The 13,794-nt window shown below is 41.4% G+C and overlaps 1 protein-coding gene across 2 annotated transcripts; it reads left to right on the plus strand.

Moving 5' to 3' along the window:
• The first annotated feature begins 487 nt into the window (after positions 1 to 487).
• atp5f1d (ATP synthase F1 subunit delta) lies at positions 488 to 6,456 on the plus strand. 2 transcript variants are annotated; one of them, XM_058074013.1, is made up of 5 exons: positions 488 to 720; positions 1,270 to 1,423; positions 1,527 to 1,615; positions 6,049 to 6,178; positions 6,322 to 6,456. In XM_058074013.1, exons 1-4 carry the CDS (start codon positions 604 to 606, stop codon positions 6,169 to 6,171), a joined length of 483 nt encoding a protein of 160 aa, XP_057929996.1. In that variant the 5' UTR covers positions 488 to 603; the 3' UTR covers positions 6,172 to 6,178; positions 6,322 to 6,456. The 2 variants fall into 2 exon arrangements, with proteins under 2 accessions (XP_057929996.1, XP_057929995.1); XM_058074012.1 differs by having other exon boundaries at positions 6,049 to 6,456.
• Positions 6,457 to 13,794: the final 7,338 nt, after the last annotated feature.

Here is a 13,794-nt window from a genome sequence, read left to right on the forward strand (position 1 = left end):
CACCGGGCAGTCAGAGACGCGTCGAGTGACGTCATCTGTGAGGTCAAGACGATGGGTTGAGCGCATCCATTGTATCAAATAATATTCCCACTCAAAGTACTTTACTTTGGTTTGAATCTATCTAACATATTTATCTACTAGACACTATTTTGTTTATTCATTTACTGATAATAAAGTCCAAACACTCAAGCCTGAAAATGAGTTGTATTGTGTCGTAGGGAACACCGAATCTAAAACACAAATATGCCGTCATCTAGTGGCAGAACACGCTGACAACATGCTATTGTATTTAATATACTACATGGTATAGAGAAACTAAATGCAGCATACCTACAGAAATAAAGTGTTGCGACTTGTAGTGAGCATACCTCAGGTGTAATCTTCGGCAGTTGAATCTTTTGAATTTCTTCATGTTAGCGAGCCACAATCCACGACTTCCGGTATTTCGACGTTCAAAGGACTACATTACCCATCAGCATTGTAGCGCTGCAAAGCCTTGTGGGAAGGATACCAACGTCCTTGTCTGACCAAGTGCGCACGGGAAGGCAAGGCTAGGGTCTCTGTCAAGTCATTTGTACTTGAACAAAACAAAAAAATTCCGACATGATGGCAGCAAGATTTCTCCGTCGTTCTCTCCCGTTGCTGAAGCAAAGTCGTTGCTACGCCGAGGCTGCCTCCGGTGCGCAGCAGATGTCCTTCACTTTTGCCTCTCCCACACAGGTAGCATTGCTAGCTATACGGTCACCATTGGGAATGGTAGTAAGGCTATTAAGGCCTAAGCTAATATTAGTTGGTTAGGTGGCATAATGTCTGCTGAAAATGCATTATCTAAAACACTGGGTTACATGTCACTTTGCCGTTTTATCCTCGTATACATAATCCTCTCAATCATCGAGGCTTTTATATGTTGCTATAATTTCGCATAGTGGAGTGACTGCTAGAGCTAGGTTAGCTAGCTGTCATTCATTGTAGTTGACTTGTGTAGATTTGACATGACATTCCAAATGTCATACCAACTAGAAAATGTACGTTTTAACAACAATGTGACATTAGCTTGAAATTAGTCTCTTAGATACTTTTTACAGACATTTGTCATAATCTTGAGCATCTAACCTTGAGTTACACTCACATGTTTCAGTGACAATCAATACAAGCGTTGTATTGAAATTCTGCAATCCCTGTAACAGTAGCCAAAGTTGCAATATTAAGCTGTATTTTTGCCAAACGACTAAGTTGACATTAACAAATGTTCTTGTCCTATATTTGCAGGTGTTTTTCAAGGAGGCCAACGTGAAGCAGGTCGACGTGCCCACACTTACCGGTATGTTTGGTATACTCGCCTCCCACGTGCCGACCTTGCAGGTGCTTCGGCCTGGCGTTGTTACAGTCCTCAATGACGATGGCTCGGCTGTTAAATACTTTGGTAAGATTATGTTTTTTGGTTGCAAGGTCATGAATGTCTGCATTTAGTTTTTGTTTCATGCAAAGAAAGAAACTGTATTCATAAACTGCCCTCTGTTGCATAGTGAGCAGTGGATCGGTAACAGTCAACGCTGATTCTTCAGTGCAGCTGCTAGCTGAGGAGGCTGTACCGCTAGACCAGCTGGACATTGCTGTGAGTATAACCTCAGTCCAAAAAATATACATTGACAATTTAGGGCCAAGAGTTAAAACAATTTTAAATAAACATTGTAACACAAAGGCAAAGAAGATAACTTTGCCCCCCAATCTGCAAAACCTACTGATCTGAGTTGTATGCCAGGCCACTAGATGGCAGTGTTTTGTCATATGAGAATGTCACCATCACTTCAGTGATTTCAATGGCATGTTTGAAAAATTTTAAAAATTAAGATTTTAGCTTTAGAACAATACTTGAGCTCTCAACATGGGACACAATCGGTGTCCATTCAGCTTATATTTTAAATCATTCCATATTGATCCACCCAAAAACTGCTAGCAGTTTGTGTCAAGATTATTATTGGAACCTGAAGGTCCTTGACTGTTGCTAACAGAGACGTACTCTACAAATACTGTACAAACACCCAACTTCCACATGAAATGAAAGTCTGAGCATCTTACCAACATGGCACACAAAATGTGTAACATAGGCTTTATTCAGCTACAACAAAAACACCTCTATTCCTCTAGACTACAAATTTAATTTCAACCTTCACATGGCAGTGTGTCAACATTTTGCTGGTCAATAATTGTGCTACAAAGTACCATCAATATTCAATATCGTATATACATTTGTTCAGACATTTTTTTTTCCATTTGTTTTAGTCACAGAAGTTGCCTGTATGTTTTTGCAATGTAGCCAGCTGCACTGTCAACTCTGGGGGTGTGTACCATTTTGCACTGCTTTCTTTATACCATATACCATTTGCCAAGCAAATGCCTCAGTAGGCGCTTCTGTCCTTGCACCTACAGCAGTACTTTTTTTCCCATTTGAGAAAACAGTACATGTCAGTCGTCGGTGTTAAAGGGATAGTTCAGATTTTTTGACATGAAGTTGTATGACACCCCTGTAAGCAATCAACAGCGACTCACTCCTTCGCTTCTTGTTCTGAATTTTGGTCGGATATTGGTGCAGAGGAAAGTTATTCCAGCTACTTTGGGATAGTTAGGTAAAGTGTTTAGCTTCTCAAAACAATATGCATCCAAAAGCATCATATATTTGCATCACAAAAATGCCTACTAGAAAAAATCAGACCTCAGACTCTCTCCCCCGTCGTATCACATCGTGCTCCCAATCTGGGTTGGACCTTAGCATATATAACAATATTTTTAGAATGTATCACACTCTGTAAGAGGAAATTCAGCCAACTTTCACTGCCGTTTAGCGCCAATTCAACCTGTTTCAGTCGGGAGGGACTTGTTCAATGTTTTATAATATAACGTTCCTTCTTCTCACGATGACAGCATTTCATCATGGCTTGATTCCGTTTATTTCTACCAGTATAAGTAATTTTCTTATAATTGGAAGTATCTATGAAGGTAAATAGAAATATTGCCAAACCCTAGTCCGAAGTGAAACTAACTTTACCGTGAAACACCGTGGTCATGTCTGCATGGTGGTGGTGCGTTTTCTTCTTGCGAATGTGCTGAATGGCAACCAGCTTTACCGCACCTATCATGTTAGTGTGTGGCCCTTTGTTACGAACACGATATGGTAACCGGATAAGTCCGATCCCGTGGCAGAAACCCATACTATCCGATCTTCAAAATACAGCGAATGGGCAGCCGATCCCAATCCTGAAGATGGTATCAGGACATCCCAAGTCAGTACCTGACCACAATGCTGGACACTTACCAATAGTACCATCTGTATCGTCTTGGCTATGTAGCAGAAGGGGAGGTGCTAAGTTGAGATAATGGCACTGAAGAGCAACTCGTAGCAGTGGAAAGTAGTGAGACGACAATGTAAGTTGTTCCTGTTTTCGTTTATAAAAAAAAAAGAAAGTAATAATTTAGTTATTAATCATTGTAAATTTGGCAAATGGGGAAATGACAATTGATTTTAGACGTCACTACACTTTCAAAATGTGCACATCAAGAACTGTTGTAGGTACACACTGCTTTGAGACACAGCAATATACTGAAGATGAAGTCTGTGTATGGAAAAACCCAGCTTGTTTTTCCAGGGAAAAAAAGTCCATTGTGAGCAAGTCGATTGTCTTTCATAGATTTTCATTGTTTTGATGAGATTTGAGAGATGTGGTGTCCTTATCCACGTTGTAGAGCAGTCATAATTACCGCTGTTTACCCAGGAACCTTTCCCAGCAGGGACACGCTCTTTGACAGCATTGTTTGAACCCTCGCAAGATTTGTACTTCCTTCTCATTTTGATTCGAGGAGTCCCCCGGTGACGACTAGTCCGATCCACGACGCTGTTGGCTGACGCCTCGTTTAAATGTCATGCTTGTTAATGTGGCCCTGCGCTCTCTTTGCCCGTCTGTCTTTGACCTTGGGCAGGGCTGCTGTCAGTGTGAACTTGACTCTGAAGGACTAAATGAGCGCTCCTTTTCTTGGACTGTACAACAACAATACGCACGAGGCAGTGCTTGTTAATAAGTAGGGAAAGGTCAGTCACTGTTGAGTTATAGCAGATGTGTCAAATCCCCACTGGGAGACCTTTAACTTCCAGCCATGTTTGGCATTTCTACTTTCTCATCGCCACAGTGACAAATGAAGCTTTCAGAACAAAAGCATTTTTTCACCCCCCCCCCCCCCTTTTTCAACCCAGTTCTAACCAGAGGTAACACGGGTGAAATAGTACATCCAATCACCTTTAACACATGGAGTTAGAGGTAACTCATTTGCCTTTAAGCGATTTAATTGGCTGCAGTTATTAGGGGTCACAATTAAAATGTAATGATATTTCTCGTTTAGGGAAGAGCTGTTTTGCGAGAACAAGGCTTGCTAACAAGAAAAAACAAGTTAGTGTGAGCTCGCTACCGATGCTTGTAACCTATTTTGACGCTAAAGCCCTAACAAAAAGTGCCCCATTTACATAACTGACTTGTATATTAACCAAGCTAAAGCAATACTGTTGGAGTAAGTTCGATACTGGCGGAGTAACATGACGCCTCTCAAGCTGCTAGTGACAGCGTCACTCGCAGATGAAACAGACGAAAGAGTGGATACCAAGCTCTCAATTTCACCATGAAAACTCAACAAGATGATTGTTTGCTGTCAGCGTTTTTTTTTTTACCCGAGGCCTGGAGTAAAAGTGCTGGAAGACACAGCCCTCTCAATGAGAGCGGACATAGTAAGTGTTGTCCATGTTTCCATGCTGTTGTTGTTGACAGAAGTCATGTAAGCTAAATGGGCTCTGTGAAATCAATGCACCAAGGAAAAAAGTTTTGGTAATGTGGTAAATCATCACATACAGCAATATACTGTAAATATTACATGTTATCAATGTACTTGTTAATGCAGGACCAAAGCATGTACATAAAACGATAAAATGTTGCAGTCCTTGTAGTAATTGGATTTTTCTTTTAAAAAATTTGTTGTGCCGATGTACATAATAGTGGTTGGCCGATATTATTACTTTTTTTCGTTTATCGGTATCAGCCTTTATTTTGTGCAAATAAGATTTTCCTCGTATGGAGCAAACACACATGTCAAGGTAAACACAAAATTGTATGAAACATCCCAGTGAATGTGAATGAAAGTAAAATTCCTTGCATTCGAGGGTCAAAGCTAAGGTTTGAAGTTTTGAGTCACTTTCAACAATGCAAATTGAAATTTCGAACAGTTTGCAGGCTTTCTAAACAATAGAAAAAGTTGTTTGTAGCATCTAGCGTCAGAATGGAAAAATTGTTGTCTTTTTAAAACTTATTGTCTTTTTATGTGTGCCAAAAACTCAATCATAGACTGTTGACCGAGTGGCCTGAAATGGACATGTCCATCCATCCATATTCTATACCGCTTATCCTCATTAGAGTCGCGGGGGTATTCTGGAGCCTACCCCAGGTGAATTCACAGCAAACATAACTACGATGTGCTGTGTTATATGAATGATTAGATCTGAAAACGGCAGGCAACATTGGCACTTCCATGGAGTTCGGGAGAACCAGAGCACACAGCGGTGACAGCCACCCGCAGTGGCCGAAACTAATGCGCTTTAGTCGGACACAAATATGTTCCCTGACCACATTACGTTTCAAGGGGTGTATGGCCCTAAGCGTTGACGAAAACCAAGGGATAAGGGGTAATACAAGGGATAGAATTGGGATTCAGCATTATAATCGCCAATTAACCTAACAAGCATGTATTTGGAATGTGGGAGGAAACCGGAGTACCCGGAGAAAACCCACGCGTGCACGGGGGAGAACATGCAAACTCCACACAGAGATGCCAAAGCAGCTTGTTCAAAGTAACATAACTGTCATTTCCACAGTCTATGACCATCTTAAGTCTTGGGGTCTGGGTGCTTGCTTTTGTTGACAATTGGTATGTGGATATGAAATATGTCGGGAGTTGTGCTGTTTTATCTGTAGTTCTCCTGGTCACGTGATAATGCTATGTTCTCCTCCACAGGCTGCCAAGGCAAACCTGGAGAAGGCCCAGGCGGAGCTGGTTGGTGTGTCCGATGAAGCAGCGAGGGCAGAAGTTCTGATCAACATAGACGCCAATGAGGCAATTGTCAAGGCGTTGGAGTAATTCTTCGGTACAGTCCACCAGTTAATCTCTGTCGGATACTATTTAGTGGCCACTGATTGTGCAAAGGAGTCATTTGACGGCTAATCACTTATCACTTGGATTGTTTGTTTGTGGCAACTGGTAAGAGATTTTTTTCCCTTGCACTTTCAGGTCATCTGATTGCTTATGTTAGTGGAAATCTCTTTCCGGCATCTCCAGCTGTCACACCAGTGTCCAGTGGATTACATGTTTCCTTTGTACAGTGGAAGAAATCGCAAAAATAAATTTATTTGGAATTACTAGTGATATTTGCACTATTTGTCTTTATCAACCTGGTTGCTGTGTCGTCTTTCAACCACTTGGGGGAAGCAAATGTCAGCTGTTTATGTGGTCTGACAGAAAGTCTTAAAGTGCATCTTATTATTTAACTGACCTTTTAAAGATCCCTGCAAGGTAATAAAGCACCATTACAACCACTCTGAGATGAGATAACGCATTTGTTTATTCCTGACGACCCCAGATTTTGCCTTGGGAAGCCAGAAAGAGCCCCCCATCGCCCTCTTGTGTGGCAAACTGGGACCTTCTCTTGTTTCGTAACTGCCTCGCCAAAGGAGATGTTGACCTCATTCATTCACTTGCTGGAGTCAAATCCACTTGCTTTGAATGTCAAGACTCTGGAGGTCCTGAAACGCATTACGCACAAAGAAAGCACTTTTTTGCTGGTCTATAAACGGTCTTATTTTAATGATCACATGTGGCTTGGACACGTCATATGGGGAATAAAAACAAACTACCTGTCAGCAAATCCTGGACCAATTAGTGCGCAGTCTTTCAATTTTTTCTCATCCCAGCATTCCACTTGGAGGCGTGAGTGGCAGGAGTGGGCAATCTGTGGCCCATGGGCTGCAAGCTGCCAGTGAATCACATTGTGATATATTTGTATACGTTTAGCATGACCCTTATGGGAGACTTATGGGCCTAACCTTCAAGCCTCCAAATTAGCTCAACACCCAGCCTTGGTGCCATTCAAATGAAGTAGACGTCTCAGTGAACTATCAGTGTTGAAGTGTGCCAGGCTGATTTAGAAGCATTGAAGTGGCGCATGGTGGAAAAATGCTCCGTGACCACTGAGGGCTCCTACTCAAGAACCCACTGGTGGACTTTCAGTGCTGTGTGATAACAAGTGAAAGTCAACCATATCTGTACTTCATATGCAAGATTGTGTTGTGAACAGACCGAATAGAAGCGGTTGGGTAGCACAATGGTGTCTGTGTTTATCTTATAAGATAGATGCAATGGAAAGATTAATTTACTTCCCATACCCATGTATCCATCTTCCAGGTTTTAGAGGCGTTGTGGTTTTGAACGTTTGATCAGCTGATGAACAGTTGGTTTCGCTTTGAATGTTTTTTGTCTCTCACTAAATTCCTCTTTTTCCATTTTGAAGCACTACTTGGAACCTCCTTAAGATCCAACAATGCAATTTTCAACTGGTCTAAAAATTAAATTAATTAAATAAAAAAATCGAGTGTATAAAACACTTGAAACTTAACTTCAGAGGCTGTTCTCATGTCCGAAAAATGTCACTCTTTACACATTTCTTGCTCAAATGTCTGCAAATTTGTCGTCTTTCTCAAAATAGAACAGTTGACTGGTTGTGGCGCTTACAGTACTTTGGGAGGTTGTGTGTATGGATCACGTGTTTGTCTCCCATGATAGTCTGTCTTGTGTGGACAGTCTGAACAAAAACTCTATTTTATCTCTTTCATAAGACTCCCTTGAGTCCTCATAAATCATGGGACACATTTCAAATGTATTCCCATTGACATTTCACTCCTCGTGTTAGCGATCATTCACTGCAGCTGACAGCACAGGAGAAGCGTTTGTTCAGCCGAAAGCTATGAGGAATGAATAAAACACTCTTGATTATGAAAGTTATACATAACTCCATTGCAGCTTCAGTTTAAAGACATTAGTCATCATTCAGAGCAACGTCATACCTACCTTTCTATTCAATTAATTGATATTCTATAATAAATGACAACGTTTGTCAGGGGAGTGAATATTTGCAACAGGAAAGTGGCTGACACCCGGATATTGAGCTACAATATGTGAGGGGGAAATTAAAGGGCAGATCGGAAATTAAAGGGAAGGGAAATTGAGACACTTAAAAGAATTTTGCTGCACACAAGAAATGACATGTTACCTTCCACCGCTTGCCTTCACAACTTTAAATACAGTGGTAGTATGTATTGTGGGTGTGTTTTGCAATCATTATTATATAAGTGTACTATTATATAGGTGTATTCTAGGTGTGCTCAGAAAAAAGTTAAGGTAGAAAGCTGTTTTTGTGTTTTATTATTACTATTATCTTTGTAAAAATTAAGATTAATGCTGCATGGTAGTGAGTGGTTAGCGCGCAGGTCACACAGCTTGGAGACCCGAGTTCGATTCCACCCTCTGGCATCTCTGTGTGGAGTTTGCATGTTCTCTCCATGCATGGGTTTTCTCCGGGTCCTCCCACATTCCAAAAACATGCTAGGTTTAATGGCGACTCCAAATTGTCCATAGGTATGAATGTGAGTGTGAATGGTTGTTTGTCTATATGTGCCCTGTGATTGGCTGGCGACCAGTCCAGGGTGCACCCCGACTCTTGCCCGAAGACAGCTGGGATAGGCTCCAGCATACCCGCAACCCTCATGTGGATAAGTGGTAGAAAATTAATCCTAGTTTGTGAAAATTCGCTTATCATGGTCGGGTCTGGGACCAATAAACGCTACTTAAAGTGTGTCCTGTACAGTTAATAAAATGTTGACGATGGCAACAGTTTGACCCCGGAACAGATTATTTCTATATCCATTATTTTTTATGGGTAAAATTGCCAAATCATTGGCATTTTAGTCTTGAATGTTCCACTCTGTACAGTAAGCTACTTACGCACACACTGTTAGTGTACACACACAAAAAACGACTTTTCTACCTGAGAAATGCGGTCAAGCGCAGCTAAGTGTGCATCAAGGGTGGGGGGGAGACACGAAACCAGGCTCCTCGGCAGGTACAAGTCGACAAGAGGCATCCGTAGAGCGCCGTTGACTGAAGCGCTGACCTTTTGTTGGGACTGCGTTGGAGACGGTGCTCGCAGACTCTCAGTCAGCTGTCAGATGCTTGCATCCAGCCTGGTGGTGGGAGGGAGGCCATGACACCAGCCTCCCACCACTATGGCCTCTTTGTGTCATCCATCCTTCCTTTCTTGCAGCCCATACATGCTCCACACAAACAACCCACCCACCCAGCACACACACTAGCACAGCCACAATCCCGCATCCAGACACAACCTTCACACAAACATATTTCAGCGAGTTCCAGCCAGGTATCAGTGCTACAAATAGCAAGAGTGGGCATTTGGGATAAAATGGCAAAGCCTGCTGTAGGGGTGAGATAACCGGCATTGTGGAAGCTGCAAATGGACACCGACACTGGGTGTTTTTGTTGTGTTTGAAGAGTGCTTTGTCATACTTAGGCCTATTGTGCAGCGTGGCATCACTTCTATTCTGCTGTATTACTGCAACTTTCCAACTTTAGGTGTGACATGGGCCCATGTACATACACATGGTGAATACATCCTACAAATGTAGCCTCACTTTTGAATCCGCCACCTACACTGTTATTCTACCTGCAGACATACAGCATATGACACGATAAACAACACTCTTCTTGTTTGGTGGCATATTGTCTTGTTTAACCTTGTTCCCACTCCAGCTATGCAAAAAGGTTGTAGATTGTGTTTATCGTTTGTTTTGCCACCTCTCAAGTGTAATACAGTCTCGGCAGGATGGTAAATTTACATAAACAATACAACGCAGTGTGCATTTAATTTGCATACCGTATATGCTTTGATGCTCCTCACTCAAACATGAGCAGTAGAAGCCATGGCAGGCAACATGACTGTATCCATTTGACTTTTGACCTCTCAGTGCCAATACATTGGCTCTAATGTCCTTCATCTTACTCTGATGCGAACCCATTGGACGGTAATTATTCATTCATTCATTAATTTTCTACCGCTTTTCCTCACGAGGGTCGCGGGGGCGCTGGAGCGTATCCCAGCTGTCTTCGGGCGAGAGGCGGGGTACACTCTGGATTGGTCACCAGCAAATCACAGGGCACATATAGACAAACAACCATTCACACTCACATTCATACCTATGGACAATTTGGAGTCGCCAATTAACCTAGCATGTTTTTGGAATGTGGGAGGAAACCGGAGTACCCGGAGAAAACCCACGCATGCACAAGGAGAACATGCAAACGCCACACAGAGATGGCCGAGGGTGGGACGGTAATTAACAATGATTTAATTTTCAATTAAAATGTTTGGCTTAAATTATGAAAGTTTGCCTCGGTTGTCAAGTTGTACAAGTAACAAACTTGTATTTCATCCATTGGTATGATGACTCTTGTGGTATTCATAAAGATGCGGACAGCCAATGCTCCCGGCACAGCTTGTTTATTCGGGTATCTTGGCTCACACACCCAACATCCTGTGATACTTAGTTTATACAATACTACGGTATCCTGTAAGGTTCATTCAGTTGGCAAACTCAAATGAGAATGTTACACAAACTATAGTCTGTTTGCACATGAAGTTCCATCTTGGCGAAGAAATGAATGTGAACTTTGATTACAACTATTTTGGCCATCTTGTCTTCTTGTCTTGGTATTGGTGCCACTTCCTTGACAAGATTAGCTTTTGCTACCTAGTAAAATGACAGCTAGATGACAATTAACTGAAATTGTATGACTCATTAATGGATGAAAATACATATAAAACATACATACTTTTATCCCGATAACTTGGTCAACTTCATCAATTTTAATTAATTGGTCAAAATAGCGGCTGCACGACGGACAAGTGGTTAGCGTGCAGCCAGGAGACCCAAGTTCAATTCCACCCTTGGCCATCTCTGTGTGGAGTTTGCATGTTCTCCCTGTGCATGCGTGGGTCCTCCCACATACCAAAAACATGCTAGGTTAATTGGTGACTCCACATTGTCTATGTATGAATGAATGTGAGTGTGAATGGTTGTTTGTCTATATGTGCCCTGTGATTGGCTGGCGACCAGTCCAGGGTGTACCCCACCTCTCGCCCAAAGACAACTGGGATAGGCTCAAGCACCCCCGCGACCCTCGTGAGGATAAGCGGTAGAAACTGAATGAATGAATGAATGGTCAAAAATGGCGATTTTGACCAATTAATGTTGATGAATGTAGAGTGTTCGGGTCGAGTAAAGACGGGGGTCCTTGGATCCTATCAGTAATGTGTCCACCTTAACAGTAATCGCAAGTGTATGGCTGCTGACAAAGGAGATTGTGCTTGTTTGGCATTCCAAGTGGAGGTGTCACATGCTTCAGGGTTCAGAGGAGTGTATCAGCAGGGCGGGACCCAACTTGTATGTTCAACATGACTGTGTATGTGAGTGTGAGTGTGTGTGCGGAGACAAATATGCCAGTAAAATGAGGTTTCAGATAGGAGTGTCGTGGTTTACAGGAAGACAAGGCCAAACCCCACACATGCATACTGATGCTTATCTTCAATGGCTCTGCCAACAGTGTGCACAGATCTATGATATATTTAACTCAAGGCTGGTGAACAGGTTCAAGTCTTTGCTTTAAATGTGTGATGCACATAAAATAAATAGCCCACCTGTGCGTCAAGCGCTTGTGTTGATGTCACGGTGCATCCCTGCAAAGCCCGAATGAGGCCACCTGAGCTGACAGCTGGCAACCCATAAACAGTTGTAGCAGCTGAATGCCGCTAATCCTGGCGGGGGGATACTTGACTCTTCCCAAACAATGCAGCAGACTCTGATCTCCCCCCATGTTAGAGATGTGTCGTTTCTGAATGAGTCAAGTCTTTTGAATGACTCTTTTAAGTGAATGATGATGATCCATTCCCAGTTGTTTATAAGAATGGCTTCCAAATTGACTATGCTGTCTTCGTATGTGACCCATGAGTCGGAGTTGGTGAACAACAACTGACACATTTTTGTTGTTGTATCGGGGAGGAGGAGATTGACTGGACTGGACTGGAGCCACATTTACTGCTGTATCAATATTGTGCTGCAAAGTCTTTTACGTGAGGGAAAATTCAACATTGTGATCTCACTGTAAGAGCATGGGGATATAGCACCACCTATTAGGAATTTACAATGAAAACACAAGCCAAATGAAGTTATTGTCAATATTTACTCTCTCTTATAACTACTATTGTTTCCTTGATAATAACATTGTTTCTAAAGAAATCAAGAAATATAATAACAAGGCTCTCTGAAATAAATGGATCCTTGAGATCGGGCTCCCTTCAAACAGTGTAGAGTGGTGCTATTTGGTACCTGGGCCTTCAGTGAGCCAGACAGATTTTTTTCCAGACAGACACTGTGAGATGTTATAAATATATTGCTGGGTTTCTACTACCAATACCAATACTCTCTCCATCATAATATACATAAGTACTATTATGTGCAATACTGTGTGTATATTTTGGATATCTTTTATATATCTTGTATATATCTTGTTAAATTGTCTTTTTTACTCTACTTTTATATACTTTTTTTTCTTTTTAAACTTGACTACTGCACTGAAAGGAGAAGCTCTCCAATCTCGTTGTACATCTTGTATAATGACAATAAAGGCCATTCCATTCCATCCATTATCTTGACTTATACTATCACCTGACTTATATGACGACTAACTACTTTGAGTTAGTGACTAATTTCCGCCGGTGATCATTGGTTCAGACAACCCCAAACATCTATACTACAGCATCATCTGAAGACGATCATAGCCAACAGTTATTTAACAACATGATATAAATATGAATCATTTTAAGTAAAATCCATCTACTCACACATGGGCCATCACTCCTGATTCTGAAGGCCCTGGGCAGATGACATTTGATAAGGAAACACAAAGTAGCTAAAATCTGATTTCCTTGCCTCCATCACCAAGTTCTTGCTCATGTGGTGTTCAATTGCTTCTCTTTGATAAAATGGAGCACAAAACAACACATTTTTTGTTGTTGTCATTTGAACAAAGATATGTCTATTTTTGTTTAATTCTCTGGTACTTTTGTACAGTAGCTCATGTTATTGTGATGATGATGTTGATTATTATTATTATTATTGTGCCTGTTGCAAGATCATTTAAACCTGCAATAACAGCCTGATGTTCCAGGCTTTTCTCACGAACAATTACTGACAATGTAGAATACTACATTCACAACGTCTTCTTAATGCCTAGTATTTGTATTTTAGTTAATTTAGCCATTCTAGGAAATACCTTTGCTGTAAATATGTTATCTCTAATTATAGGCCATAGTCAGCCAGGAAAAAGCATGATTTATTAATGAATAAAGTGGCGAGGGACGACTGTATTTTTTAATGTTCTTAATTTCAGCATACCGTAAACATTGCAATTGTAGTCTTTCTTAACATTGAAAACATAAATCAAGATTCCTCAAATACTGCCATTTGTAGAGTACATTTATAAAAAACTACACCAGGAGGTTGCGTACAGTTCTTGATCATGGTGATCACATGTGAAAAGTTATCTTAACGGAGCTGACTCCTGCATAGAGCCACTTAG

This window comes from Doryrhamphus excisus, chromosome 5 (genome assembly GCF_030265055.1).
Source record: "Doryrhamphus excisus isolate RoL2022-K1 chromosome 5, RoL_Dexc_1.0, whole genome shotgun sequence".
NCBI lineage: Eukaryota > Metazoa > Chordata > Actinopteri > Syngnathiformes > Syngnathidae > Doryrhamphus > Doryrhamphus excisus.